Below are 14268 nucleotides of genomic sequence, written 5' to 3'. Positions count from 1 at the left end.
GTGGGAGCGAACCACGCCCCCAACCCGGGCAGGTGCCCTGACCCCGAATCCAACCCCCGTGCAGAGAGCACTTCGCTCTACCCACTGACGGCCCAGCGGGGCGGCCTTGCTCTGTGTAAGCCGCGTGAGCGCCGGTCCACCCCGGCCCAGCCGTGGGCAGCGGGCTCCGGGCTCCGGTCGGCGCCGCAGGGCAAGAGCCCACCAGGGGGCGCCAGCGACCAGTGCCCCGGCCAAGACGGCGACCGGGCCGCGAGGGACGACGGGGGGAAGGGGGCCGCCCGGACGAGCTCCACCGCCCGTGTCATCAGACCGCGCCGAGGCCGGAAGTGACGCACAAGAGCCCTAGTCTCCGGCCGGAACCGGCTGCTCTGGTCCCCCTGACGTCATCATCCCGCGCCGACGCAGGAAGTAACGACGCTCGGGGCGCGCGCCGGGCGCAGTTTCTCCTCAGGCTCCGGACCAGCAGCGGCGGCGGCGCAGGGGTGAGTAGCGGCCGCTCCCCGAGCTCTCGAGCCGGGCGGGCGACGCTCCCGCTCCCTCGTCCCGCCCGCCCGCGTGGGCCTTGCGATCGAGGCAGCGAGGGCATCACGCTCCCCGGATCCGACCCGCCGGACCCTCCCCCCGGGGAACGCGGCGGGTCCGCGGAGCCGAAGGCCGCTGTCCGGGGGCGGAAGCCGCGCTCGCCTAGAGCCGCGTCCTGCACCGCGAGGCCCGCGGGCCGTGCCTGCCGAACCCGGACCCGTGAATCGGCGCAGCGGCGGCCCGACCCGGGTTGGCGGGAAGGGCGCAGCCCGAGGGCGGTTCCGCGGGCCCCGAGCGCGACGCGCCGGCGCCGGGTCCTGACGCTGCCCCGCTTGTGTCGGCAGTGGCTTCACTCCAATGGGTGATGAAAAGGACTCTTGGAAAGTGAAGACCTTAGATGAGATTCTCCAGGAGAAGAAGCGACGGAAGGAGCAAGAGGAGAAGGCAGAGATAAAGCGCTTAAAAAATGTAAGCCATGTTTTTTAAGTCCGGGGTTTTCTTAAAGGAGATTTAATTTCTTTGCCCTCGTTTTTCCATTAGAACAACGCTACTTCGGTGACGTTCTTTTGTCCTTCCAAATGTCGCAGGTGAGCCCAACATCTACCCTGAAAATTAACAAACGCTCAGGCACTGGCTGTAGGTGGAGGGCAGAGCGATAACCCACTAAGGCTGTGTGCGGAGGAGAGAGTGTTCGCCCCGAAGCCACCTGTGCGATGGGACTAGCTTTTCTCGCCTCCTTAATCAGCACCTCTGACCCCTCCCCGGGCATCAGTGCAGGGGGTTGCCTGGCCCTCGCTACCCGTGCTTGGCGGCTTCCCTGGTTTGCATCATAACATCCTCAAACCCCCCGGGGATGCGGAAGGGGCATCGGGGCTCTGCTGATGAGATGGGTCTCTGCCCCGCGCGGACGCAGTGCTTCCTGCGCCTTAGGGCCCAATTGGCGCCCGAGCAGTCGGGTCCTTGGCATAGAGGCTGATGCCCGGTTACATGCGCCCGTTTTAAACATTCACCGCGGGCTCTGGGTTACAGAGTCGTGGTTTTCATGTCTTGGGATTTGAATGGGAGTCTCCCTGTGTTTTGAGTATAAAACCTTAGTGGTATTTGTAGGTAAAGTTCCCGAGTGTATGTGGGAGTTGGGTTTGGGTTGGCGGCAGGTGGACTGTCACGAACCGGAGGCACTTGCCTGTGAGGGAAACGGCTCTCTCCTTGCTCCGTAGTCTGATGACCGGGATTCCAAGCGGGATTCCCTTGAGGAGGGGGAGCTGAGGGACCACCGCATGGAGATCACCATCAGGAACTCGCCCTACAGGAGGGAGGACTCCATGGAGGACAGGTGAGCGCAGGCGCGGTGCACAGCCGCCGGTGGCTGGGGGGGGGGGGGGGCCGGGGGCTTTCTCAGGGACCTTGGGAGGAGCTTGCTGCCAGGACCTTGAGTTCACCATGGAAACGGGCTCTAGTGTGATGTCCACTTCCGCACCCCCTCCTTGTGGGAGACTGTTTCCTCTCTGCGGTGCGTTCACACAGGCAGGTGAGTGCTCCTGCTGCGCGGCAGTCGCTGCCTGAGGTTTGCACAGGCCGCGAAGCAGCGGCGGGGTCCGGAGCAGCACGTCCTCCCAGGGCGGGGTGTCCTCACTCGTTTCCTTCTCTGATCCCTCTGGTAATTAAAGGCACATGACCAGAAGAGAAGGTAGAAAGGCAGAGGCTGTGAATTCTCCCAAGATTGTGGTCATATAGGCGATTGAAAATACTGTTCAATGACTTTTGGTTTGATCAAAACGGGGGCCTTTTTAAAAAACAGCTTTGTTGGGGTATAAATGACAAAATGAACTGCACATATTTAAAACACGCAATGTGGCAGTTCTACACGCATGGAATCTGCTTCCACAGTCAAGATAAGGAACTTGTCCGTCACCCCCTAGCGTTTCCTCAGGTGTTTTTGTTCCGTGTGCCACAGTGATTTCTCACACTTCTCACAGGAGTCCATTTAATTTAAGTCTTGGCTTACGTGTCATCGTTAACATAATTTTTAAATAATGGTTCCGATTCCATTTTATTGCTCATCTGAGTCCTGCCTTCTGTGTGGGAGATGCTCCATCGCACCCCGGCTCTCCGCGACTTCCCGAGCGTGATGGGCGCTGCTTTGTCTCGTTTCAGAGGAGAGGAAGATGACTCTCTGGCCATCAAACCGCCCCAGCAGATGTCACGGAAAGAAAAAGCTCATCACAGGAAAGATGAGAAGCGGAAAGAGAAGCGTCGGCACCGCAGTCATTCGGCAGAAGGGGGTACAGAGCGTCTGTTTTCTTTGTGTCGTGTTCACGTGTGGCCTGTCTCCTCGGTCACAGCCTCCTGCCCCAGAACACAGCGGGGAGAGGAGAGAAAGTGAAGTTTTTGCTAAATCATGAGTTTATTGTAAATCCTTCTGAATAGCTATTTCATTTTCCTTTGGCCGTTCTTTTTCCTGACAGGACATAGTTTTGTGGTAGTATACGTATAAAATTGTCTTAATTCTCAAATGTAGGGGAAAAACACACTGTTCAATGCTGAATTGCTGTAGCTGAAAGTTGGGTGCTTAAAAAAGCCCAAACAATGGCTTTGCTATCACACAACACCAAGAGCTGCCGAGGGACGTGGGACGGCGGCCTGGGCGTGATTTAGGCTCACTGTTTCACGTGCACTTGATGAGCATAGTCTTGTAACTCTGTGCTTTATGAATGGTGACTTCTTGAATTATGGAAATAATATACAGTCTAATCATAGTTTATTCAATACAGAAAGTTTTAAGAATACAGCGGAACCTTGTTTCTCCAACATCTCTCACCTCGAATAATTCGCTTCTCAACCTAACAGCCCTTTCGTGCCGAACCTGTATGGTCTCTCAGGTGACGAGGAGAGAATCTGAATGTGGGTCAGTTTACCACCGTTACCATCTCAGGATATTGTGCTGTGAACATTTTTGTGGCTTTTTGCTTATGTTAAATTGTTAAATTTTGTTAAACTTAACAAATTGTTAAATTTTTTTACTGTACATTTCCTTTCCTTTTTGTTAAATTTTCATTTACATTTTACATGCTTGTTTTTAGCTTTTTTTATAGATAAACAGTACAATAGACATGTACTGTATATAAGAAAGGTTAAAACGGAATCATTTGGGGGTCTGGAACGAATTAATTAAATTAACATGATTTCTAATGGGAAAAAATGATTGGGTTTTCAAGCAGCCTTCCAGAACGAATGAATTAATAAGTTCAAGAAACCAGGTTCCATTGTATTAATTAATCCCAGTCATTAGTTATTTTTTCTTTGCTTTATATTTCCACATAAGTGTTAGCAAGTTAGGTTTCTTCATGTGACCTCTCTCTCTCTCTCTCTCTCTCTCTCTCTCTCTCTCTCTCTTTCTCTCTCTCTCCCTCTTTCTCCCTCCCTCTCTTCCCCCTCTCTCTGTCTCTCTCCCTCTCCCCTTTCTCCCTCTCTCTCCCCTCCCTCTCTCCCTCCCTCCCTCCCCCCCCCTCTGTCCCTCTCTTTCCCTCCTCTCTTTCCCGTCTCTCTCTCTCTCTCTCTCTCTCTCTCTCTCTCTCTCTCTCTCTCTCTCGTTAGGCAAGCATGCCAGAGTGAAGGAGAAGGAGAGAGAGCACGAGCGCCGGAAGCGGCACCGAGAGGAGCAGGACAAAGCTCGCCGCGAGTGGGAGAGGCAGAAGCGGCGGGAGATGGCGAGAGAACATTCCCGGAGAGAGAGGTAACGGGCTTGCTTGTGGGGGGCTCTCGGTGCTGGTGACGGTCAGCATCCCATCCAAGCAGTGAGAACGGCATCTGGAACAGGCTTGTGCCGCTTGGGGCATGACAGGGCCACAGCCCAATAGATGGGGGTATAGACTGGGGCCACTCTGCATCGAGGTCATTTCCAGAAAATGCCTGGGAGGTGGCCTGCTGTGAGGAAAGGAAGCAGGTGGGTGGGCCCACAGCCCGGCAGCCCGGCTGAGCGGAGCAGCATCTGAGGAAGGTGTGTGAGAAGAGCTTGGCTGAGGGAGAAGCTGAGGCCAGGAGGTAAAGGTCTGAGACCACTGCGAGGTGGGCACAGCCCTCGCCGTGTCGGTGCGCGCGTAGCATGTGAAACATCCGTGTTTGCCACGCCCGTGCTGACTGTCCAGTGTGGGCTGATCATACAGCTGTGCAGACCCCACGGGAGCCGGGCTTGAAAATAAAAGGAACATGGAAAACGGCAGCAGCGGCTACATTGCAAGGGAGACCGAGTTCACAGATTTAAACAGCGACACCTGGGAGGACAAGTTAGAATCCAGAGTTGCTACAACATCATCTAAAATGTCCACTTTCAACAGAATGTTTTGAGATGAACACGGAAGTCAGAAAGCACGACTCCTGTTACGGAAGAAAAGCGCCAGTAGAAACTGTCCAGATGTAGCCGTCTTGGCTTCAGAAGAGAGGGGAAGCGGGAGGAGAAGGCGGAATGGCAGATCAGTGTGCTCCGAGGGCAGAGCCTCAGGAATCGCAGGACGTTCCAGGTGACGGCCGCCCGGGGAGTGGAGGGCAAGGATGGTTTACACACGACCACTGAAACCTTCCCCGATTTGATGAGAATCATCTAGATTTCCAAAGAGAGCGAACCCCCAAGTACAGAAAGACGGAGTCCGTCTGGCGAGAGCCGGTGGGAGGTCTTGAGAGGCAGCAGGAGAGACACTGTCTCCACAGAAGAGCTGCTGGCCCTGGAGGCCAGAGGCACGGTCTGCGTGCTCACACTGAGAAACTCAGCAAGGACTGTGTGTCCCGCAAAACGGTTCTTCAGCAGGTGCACGTGGACCGGTGGACCCCACAGCCGAATGGAAATGACTCCATTCGGCATCGAATCCACGGGGAGAAAAGACAAGCCCTGGGAACGGTGAAAGTGGGTTAACGTAAAGGAACCGGTGAGTATGTTTCTTCTCACCTCCTCTCTTCTGCAAAAGACATGGGATTGTAGAACACAGTAATTACACAGACACTTGTCGTGCCATGTGTAACACGCATAGGCTGCCCAGAGGAGCAGGGAAGGGGCCTGGGACTGTCGCTGTTTCCCGGGAATGGACTTAGTGTTAATCTCGTGAGATGCACCCAAGAGCCCTAACAGGCGCGAGGAGAAAGCAGAATCACAGCGGTGCTGAAGGCCCTTAAGTCCAAGTCAGAGGAGCAGAGGAACCAAAAGAAGACGTAGAGGAAACGAAGAGCGAAAAACAAGTCCAGCCAGATCCATAGTTCTGTTCACGGGGAGGTGGTCTCTTACCCCAGACAACGGTGAGATTGTCAGAAAAGTAAGGCCCAACTACATGCTGTCTGTAAGAGGAACACCTTAGAGTCAGAGGCAAAAATTGGTTGAACGTAAAAGGCTGGCGAAAGGCACACCGTGCAGACAGCACCACGGAGAGCTGGAGTGGCTTCCTGATGAGAGAACAGAGGCCAAGACCAGGGCTGCCCAGAGGGCTTCAGAACAGCAAGCTGCACACGTCCATCAGGGCAGAGGTGGGACAGCGGTGAATCTCACGCACCTGTGAGAGCCCAAGAGGCATAAAGCCGAGAACAGCTGGTCACCGTTAGAAATGTCTGCTCGTCATAGGACAAGGAGAGAAAATCAACGTCATAGAAATTTTGGAAAATACTGCCAACCAACCCAATCTAACACGTGCTCAGCATCCCACCCACAGCTGCAGAAGACACTCATTTCAAGAGCTCATGGGACATTTTCTAACAGGTTATATGTAAGGCTATACAACAGACTTGGGACTTAAGAGAAGTGAAGTTATACAAAGTGTGCCCACTCACCACGCAGTAATTAAGGTGGAAGTCAGCAACAAAGGGAAGTCCCCAAATGTTTGGAAATCCAACAGCCATTTCTGAATAACCTGTGGCCCAAAGAAATTATTAAAAAAAAATAGAAACTGTTCTAAGCGAAAACAAAGCCCTGTCAGAACTGAGGGCGCAGCTGGAGCTGCCTCGAGGAGAAGCTCTGGCTTTAAGCACTGATGTCAGAACAGGAAGGTGTCCAGTCGGTCACCTGAGCGTCCACCTCAGAAACGAGGGCAGAACAGCAAACAGCCCAGAGCAGCAGCAGGGAGAGGCCCAGGAAAGACGAGCAGATGGTGCGGTGGGGCCTGGCCACGGGCGCCGGGCCAGGCGGTGACGGGGGCTTTAGGACTGCCGTGATTGCTGCACAATTTCATAAATTTATGAAAAAGTGGGTTCAGTGGTTGAATTTTACATGTAAATTCTACCTCAGCTTTACCTCGAACTGGGCGGGGCCCAGGCAGCGAGAGAACGGCACCTGCAGCCCGGGACCCTTGGTCCAGCCGCCGGGTGGTGAAGCTGCTGGGGCAGCATGGTCCAGGGCTGACGGCCACGGGCCGTGGCTGTCCTCGCCGTGTTTTGCTTGTGCTCGTGTTTGCAGGCGTCTGATGGTTCATGTTTATAAAGATGAGTTAGCTTTCCGGTTGTGATGGGGCTTCCTAGAGCTGTGGGAGTCCCGTGTGATCACGGCACACTATTTGGCCGCCTTACGGTGCAGCCCCACACGGATTTTGGTCACTAGTGTTTCCTTACTCGAGTGGCACCTCCCCTGGAAGCGGCTTCCCCGGCTCCCACCATCACCCTGTAGCCTTGGAGGCACACCTCGTGTGCAGGTGGATGTAGCCAGGGCTGTAATACATGCTTGGGAGAGTCTTGAGGCGTCTTAGACCTGGTGACTGGGAACGTGGAACCTTCCAGAACCAGTGGGTTTATTCCTAGCGGGCCCTGCCTCCTGTCCCAGCTCTTCACTCGGCTGTGCTCGGGGAGCGCCTCCTCAGGATGTGCTTGCTCACACGTTTTGCTTTTAAGACGCTCGCCATGGATTGAACAGCTTAAAGAGGCAGCTTACAAATCCGAGCAAAAGCACGGGGTGGGGAGTGAAAAAAGCACCTTTCCGGGGAAGAAGCTGGCATGTGCTTGTTGCAGGGACCGCCTGGAGCAGCTGGAAAGGAAGCGGGAGCGGGAGCGCAAGCTGCGGGAGCAGCAGAAGGAGCAGCGGGAGCAGAAGGAGCGGGAGCGGCGTGCGGAGGAGCGGCGCAAGGAGCGGGAGGCCCGCAGGGAAGGTGCGCCTGCGGTGGGTGCTCCGGAGCCCGGGCGGCGGGCAGAGGTGGGCCTGTCAGCGGTGGGCCGGTCCCACGTGCGGTGGAGCTGCACCCCAGGGGCCGCCACTCGCCTGGCGCTTGACAGCCTGTCCGTGTCCTGGGACCCTGGTGGTGGAGCACAGGCCTGAGGAGGTGATTCCTGGCCCTTTCTGATGGGTCTGAGGTGGGGGGCCACCTGGATCCTCGGGGTTGGCTCCTGGCCTCCAGGTCGGAGCTTGCTTTCCTTGGCTCCCTAGCCTCTGCCCCGGGTGCCATTAGCAAGTGTGTGTGCCGTGGTGGTGTCTGCCCTGCGCACACGTGGGCCGTCCCCTCAGCGAGGGTGCAGGGTGATGTGGGTGGGGAGGCACGGAGGGCCCTGGTGGGAAGAAGCTGCTGCCAACGCCGTCTCCTGTTCTGTGCTGGTGCCAGTGTCTGCGCATCACCGAGCAATGCGAGAGGACTACGGCGAGAAAGTGAAGGCCAGCCACTGGAGCCGCAGCCCGCCCCGGCCTCCGCGGGAGAGGTTTGAGCTGGGAGAAGGCCGGAAGCCAGGTGAGGCCGGGCAGTGCCTGCTGGTGCCTCTGGTGTAGGTCTTTGCTGGGGATTTAAAAAGTATTTTCCTGAACTCACCTTTGGTGGTTTGCTTCGTAAGTGAAAGAAGAGAAGATGGAAGAGAGAGACCTGCTGTCTGACCTACAAGACATCAGCGACAACGAGCGGAAGACCAGCTCGGCCGAGTCCTCCTCAGGTAGCCGCGCTCCTGGCCGAGCCCAGACGCCCTGCTGCACAGGAGGGCCACAGGTTCACTCCTGCTGTCTGCTGCCTACAGCGGAATCAGGGTCGGGTTCTGAGGAGGAGGAAGAGGAGGAAGAGGAGGAGGAGGGGAGCAGCAGTGAAGAATCGGAGGAGGAGGAGGAGGAAGAAGAAGAAGAGGAGGAGGAGGAGGAGGAGACCGGGAGCAACTCTGAGGACGTGTCTGGACAGTCGGCAGGTGAGAACGCAGGGCACAACTGTGTGTGGTTTTTGTAACCCATTGCTAGAGGCCCGGTGCACGAAATTCTTGCGTGGGTAGGGTCCCTAGGCCTGGCTGGCGATCAGGGCTGATCTGCGGGGCGATCGGGGTGGAGAGGGGGCGGGCTCTGGCACCTGCCTTGGCTGGCCTGGGCCTGCAGGCTGGGGGCAGCTACTGTGTTGAGCGTTTGCCCCCTGGTGGTTAGTGTGGGTCATAGCGACCTGTTCCATCAGTTGTTCCACTGTTCGGTCAATTTGCATATTAGGCTTTTATTATATAGGATTTATTATTCATTTGAGAGAGAGAAACATCAACTTGTTGTTCCTCTTATTTATGCTTATTCTTGCATGTGCCATGACTGGGGTTCGAGCCTGCAACCTTGGTGTATGGGGACAGTGCTCTCACCACTGACCACCCAGCTAGGGCACACAATCGTGTATTTGGATAGAGTTCTGGGAACGAAGAAAAATAATTAGAAGTCTAATTTGTTTTTTAAACTTCCATTTCATTTATTTTTTTGTTAATCCTCCCCCAAGGATATTTTTCCATTGATTTTTAGGGAGAGTGGAAGAGAGAAACATTGATGTGAGAGAAACACATCGATTGGTTGCCTCCTGCATGACGCCCTGGGCCAGGCAGCAGCCTGAAACCAACTTACGTGTCCTTGACCGGAATCGAACCCAGGACTCTTCGGTCCGCAGGCCGACGCTCTACCCACCGGCCAGGACGAAGTCTGATTTTTTTTTAAACTTGCAAATTGAAAACACCTTGTTGTCTGGGACTTACATGGGGCCCCTGGGAGGAGCAGACCAGAGCCTGCTGGATGGCACTGCCAGGAGGGGGACACAGTGGACGCTGCTCTCTTGCAGAGGAGGTGAGTGAGGAAGAGATGAGCGACGACGAAGAGCGAGAGGCCGAGAACCACATCCTCGTTGGTAAGAGGCCTTACCCTGTCGTTCCTCCCTCATCCATCCCTACGTGCGGGGAGGACGTCTCAAAGCTGTGGGCCTGCGTGTGGCACTCTGTTCAAATAACCTCCTCCAAGGATGCCGGGCCCCAGAAGCCACAGGCCATTCCTGTCCTGCCCTTGTCCCAGGGCTGGGCTGCCTGCTGAGACCTGGGCCCACACGCAGCCCCACACTGCCTGTAGGGACAGTGCTGAGTGCCGCTGGGGCTGGACTGCAGGAGGCAGGGCACTGCCAGGGCTGACGGCAAGGCCACACGGGCGGCGTGGCCTGCAGGCAGCTAAGCTGAGCCCTTGGGCCTGGTAAGTTCCAGGGGTGCCTCCTCGGAGCTCAGCATCTAGTCAGTGGCTCAGTGGCCGTGGCCCGACCGGCGGGCCCCAAGGCCAAGGTGCCCTCAGTCCAGGGAAGCAGCTCTCATGTAGCAGGCACCCGGGGCCGCTGCCGCGTGGCTTCTTGGTGTGTGTGTCCCGTCCCGTTCCCCCCCCCCCCCCCCGACCAGGAAGGGGCTGTGACAGTGGCTCAGTCCTGGTTCCATGATCGGTTTATACTTGGAAGTTCCAGAGTCACGATTTGACCGAGATTCCGGGGACAGTGAAGAAGGGGAAGAAGAGGTGGGCGAGGGCACCCCCCACAGCACCGCGCTGACCGAAGGCGAGTTCGTGCCCGACTCCCCAGCCCTGTCGCCCATCGAGCTCAAGCAGGAGCTGCCCAAGTACCTGCCCGCCCTGCAGGTCAGGCGCCCCCACGCCGGCTCCTCCGCTGGTCATGAGGGGCCGGGGGGCAGGGAGCAGAGCCGGGGGCCGGGTCGGGGTTGGTCCTGAGTGCAGTGACAGTCACGGCCGGGCTCGGCCACCGGCCTCCTTTGTGCCCCTGGTCGTGGTCTGGCCTCTTGCCCGCAGCACCGCTCCCCAGGCCCCTGCACAGAGCCAGGGTGCCGTGTGGAAGGCAGGCAGCGGTGAGAGGCTGGCTCGATGGTCACCCCTGCCAGGGCCTTGCCCAGTGTGTGGGGGATGGCAGGAGGCGGCGTGCACTTCTGTTTGGGGAAATACCAGTAATGGGGGCACCGCGGGGGGCTCGGGGAGGAGCGGGTCCCCAGGGGGGTGAGTAGCAACACCACTGAGGCCTCCACCCGCTTGGGGCCGGGGGCGGCAGGGTTCTCTCCGGGCCCTCGGCCATCCCAGCTTCCTTAGCGGCTCTGCTGAGGGGCTTCTGAGCCTTGGGCCCTGGCCACACGTGACAGGACGGCTCTAGCCCTGCACGTGGCTCCGCACCCAAGGGTGGCTTCTCGGACCCAGCAGAGCCCGTGCAGGGGCGGTGGAGCTGGTGGGTGCCGGACACCAAAACTCCTGCCCCCCCCCCCCCCGACCCCCCTCCTCCCCCGATGTCGGGTGTCTGCGCCACGGCTGCCACTCCTCACGCAGTGCCTCCTGCAGGGCTGTCGCAGTGTGGAGGAGTTCCAGTGCCTGAACAGGATTGAGGAGGGCACCTACGGGGTGGTGTACAGAGCCAAGGACAAGAAGACAGGTGGGGAGGCTCTCGCGTGGCCCCAAGGGGAAGGGGAGACGGGCAGGGATGGGGTTGCCTGAAGGAGTGTCCTTGGGCGTGCCCTGGGCGGCCTCCATGCTCCTCTGAGGGAGGTGGGGCCACGGGCAGGGAGCTGGGATGTGCGCCCTGGCCCCTGGCCCTTCAGCTTCAAGGTCATGGACACACAGTCCCTGTGATCCCGGGAGTGCCCCCTGGTGTTGGCGGTGGCCTGGCCTTGCCCGGCCTGCACCAGGCTTGACTCCCAGGCGACAGTCGGAGCAGCTGAACCCTTGGTGCCTCCAGAGGCCAAGGGCGGCCTGGCCAGGAGACTCTCCTGTTTGGTTGTGACAGCAGGTGACGGCTCCACAGGGGAGGGTGCACCAGCCTTGAGTGACGGCCCTGAACAGGTGTGGGCGTTTCTGTGCCCAGTCTTGGCCGGGTCTCGGGTGGGCAGAGTGATGTCTGAGCCGAGTCCCTGGTGAATGCTTGAGGTGGGGTGTCGAGGTCGGCTCTGTGCCAGGGTCACAGCAGGTGCCAAGGAGACTGGTCTGGAATGTGCTCGTGTTCCGCGTGGACACAGCTGGGACTTCCTGGCTCCCACACGTGCGAGCTCCCCGTTAAAGCACCACCTGAGTCCCGGTCCACCCCGCCCGCGGGAAGGCGTCAGCACCGTCTTTGCACTGTCTTCAGATGAGATTGTGGCTCTGAAGCGGCTGAAAATGGAGAAGGAGAAGGAGGGCTTTCCGATCACGTCGCTGAGGGAGATCAACACCATTCTCAAGGCGCAGCACCCCAACATCGTGACCGTCAGGGTAGGCGGCCCGCCCATGCCTGTGGCTCCAGTCGTGTCGGGCGCTTCCCAGCCCTCACCTAGTGCTGCCCTGGGGTCAACCGTCGGGGCAGCTGGTGGTTAGGTCAGGGGCGCGGGGCCACCGGCCTGGTCTCGTTTCCTAGGACAGTGGTCGGCAAACTGTGGCTCTCGAGCCACATGCGGCTCTTTGGCCCCTTGAGTGTGGCTCTTCCACAAAATACCACGTGCGGGCGCGCACGTACAGTGCGATTGAAACTTCGTGGCCCATGCGCAGAAGTCGGTTTTCGGCTCTCAAAAGAAATTTCGATCGTCGTGCTGTTGATATTTGGCTCTGCTCACTAATGAGTTTGCCGACCACTGTCCTAGGAGATCGTCGTGGGCAGCAACATGGACAAGATCTACATCGTGATGAACTACGTGGAGCACGACCTCAAGAGCCTGATGGAGACTATGAAGCAGCCGTTCCTGCCAGGTGAGTGGGCGGGGCTACAGCTGTGCCAGCCATAGAGATGGCCTCGGCCTGTCCCCTAGGACCCCTGCATGCATGAGTGCATGTGTGTGAGTGCATGTGAGGCCACACTGGGCTGGGGTGTCCACGGGTGAGAGCACCATGCCTCTCGCCCAGGGGAGGTGAAGACGCTGATGATCCAGCTGCTGTGCGGCGTGAAGCACCTGCATGACAACTGGATCCTGCATCGTGACCTCAAGACCTCCAACCTGCTGCTGAGCCACGCCGGCATCCTCAAGGTGAGCGCAGCCCCTGGCGAGCTGCAGCCCCAGGTGAGCGCAGCCCCTGGTGCCCGCTCCCAGCCCCACTATCCTTGCAGGTGGGGGACTTCGGGCTGGCACGCGAGTATGGGTCTCCTCTGAAGGCCTACACCCCTGTCGTCGTCACCTTGTGGTACCGCGCCCCAGAGCTGCTGCTGGGGGCCAAGGTACGTGCTGGGCTGGGTGGGGCCTGCCCCCCCTGCGCTGGGTCCCGCTGGCCCCTGAGCGTGTCCCTGTCCCCAGGAGTACTCCACGGCCGTGGACATGTGGTCCGTGGGCTGCATCTTCGGGGAGCTGCTGACGCAGAAGCCCCTGTTCCCTGGGAAGTCGGAGATTGATCAGATCAACAAAGTGTTTAAGGTGGGTCAGGGCGCCGTGCAGGGGGCGGGGGGGCGCTGCTGGGCATGGCTGTTCTGAGACATCCCTCTCTCAGGACCTGGGGACGCCTAGTGAGAAGATCTGGCCCGGCTACAACGAGCTGCCGGCCGTGAAGAAGATGACCTTCACCGAGTACCCCTACAACAACCTGCGCAAGCGCTTCGGGGCGCTGCTCTCCGACCAGGGCTTCGACCTCATGAACAAGTGAGCCACTGCGGGGGCGGGGGAGGGGGGGCCTTCCCCAGCCTCCTCCCTGGGCTCCAAGTGCCTTGTTCTCCCAGGTTCCTGACCTACTTTCCTGGGCGGAGGGTCAGCGCAGAGGACGGCCTCAAGCACGAGTATTTCCGTGAGACCCCCCTCCCCATTGACCCCTCGATGTTCCCCACGTGGCCCGCCAAGAGCGAACAGCAAAGGGTGAAGCGTGGCACCAGCCCGAGACCCCCCGAGGGAGGCCTCGGCTACAGCCAGCTGGTGAGGGGCGTGTAGGCAGGGGGGACGGTGTGGGGGTGTCCCTGAGGTTAGCTGGCCCGGCCAGGGCCCCACGGTGCCGCTTGCTCCCCAGGGTGACGATGACCTGAAGGAGACCGGATTCCATCTCACCACCACCAACCAGGGGGCCTCGGCCGCAGGCCCTGGCTTCAGCCTCAAGTTCTGAGGTTCAGAGTGGACCCCAGACCAACAGTGGGACCAGGGGCAGGAGCGGAGGCAGCCTGTGGGTCAGACCCGGGTCCTGCCCAGATGACTGGCCGCGGTGAAGTGGCCTCAAGTCGAACTGCTGGCCTCGTTTTCCACATTTCGTCTTGGCTTGTAAATTTGTAGAATTAAATCTCATTTCCTTGTGGAAGAAAAGGCTCTCTGTTCAGATTTCTCACACTTCCACACGAGGAGGGGGAGCCAGTGCAGAGGGCACAGCCACACACACACACACACACACACACACACACACACACACACGGGTGTGCGCGCACATGTGCTGTCAGATCCTGGCTGTGATTTCAGCCTTGAATCTTGAGGCTCCTGCGTGGGCAGCGCCCACAGCTGGGCACGCAGCCTCAGTGGGTTTCGTAGGAGGTGGTCACACCTTTTAAGATTCAGTGAAATGGGCCCTGACCTATTTGGCTCAGTGGATAGAGCGTCGGCCTGCAGACTCAAGGGTCC

General features: G+C 58.4%; 1 protein-coding gene across 3 annotated transcripts; it reads left to right on the top strand.

The window, feature by feature from the left end:
* Positions 1–407: 407 nt before the first annotated feature.
* LOC103295276 (cyclin-dependent kinase 11B) lies at positions 408–13976 on the top strand. 3 transcript variants are annotated; one of them, XM_054720904.1, is made up of 20 exons: positions 408–482; positions 867–990; positions 1740–1855; positions 2677–2804; positions 4117–4255; positions 7498–7634; positions 8082–8204; positions 8305–8400; positions 8482–8643; positions 9534–9599; positions 10191–10360; positions 11063–11153; positions 11844–11965; positions 12331–12436; positions 12590–12711; positions 12792–12899; positions 12976–13092; positions 13166–13314; positions 13392–13581; positions 13673–13976. In XM_054720904.1, exons 2-20 carry the CDS (start codon positions 880–882, stop codon positions 13763–13765), a joined length of 2346 nt encoding a protein of 781 aa, XP_054576879.1. In that variant the 5' UTR covers positions 408–482; positions 867–879; the 3' UTR covers positions 13766–13976. The 3 variants fall into 3 exon arrangements, with proteins under 3 accessions (XP_054576879.1, XP_054576878.1, XP_028016693.1); XM_054720903.1 differs by having other exon boundaries at positions 10185–10360; XM_028160892.2 differs by lacking the exon at positions 408–482 and adding an exon at positions 1063–1109 and having other exon boundaries at positions 909–990; positions 10185–10360.
* Positions 13977–14268: the final 292 nt, after the last annotated feature.

This window comes from Eptesicus fuscus, chromosome 9, assembly GCF_027574615.1.
Source record: "Eptesicus fuscus isolate TK198812 chromosome 9, DD_ASM_mEF_20220401, whole genome shotgun sequence".
Lineage (NCBI taxonomy): Eukaryota > Metazoa > Chordata > Mammalia > Chiroptera > Vespertilionidae > Eptesicus > Eptesicus fuscus.
The sequence above is the reverse complement of the archived record's forward strand: the minus strand, read 5'-3'. Positions and strand labels throughout refer to the sequence as shown.

Bases quoted from the DNA above. Each gene is read 5' to 3' on its own strand.
- LOC103295276 (XM_054720903.1), top strand. From the start codon at position 880: ATGGGTGATGAAAAGGACTCTTGGAAAGTGAAGACCTTAGATGAGATT. The intron at 1,856-2,676 runs GTGAGCGCAGGC...GTCTCGTTTCAG, and splicing joins GAGGACTCCATGGAGGACAG to AGGAGAGGAAGATGACTCTC. The intron at 12,900-12,975 runs GTACGTGCTGGG...CCCTGTCCCCAG, and splicing joins AGCTGCTGCTGGGGGCCAAG to GAGTACTCCACGGCCGTGGA.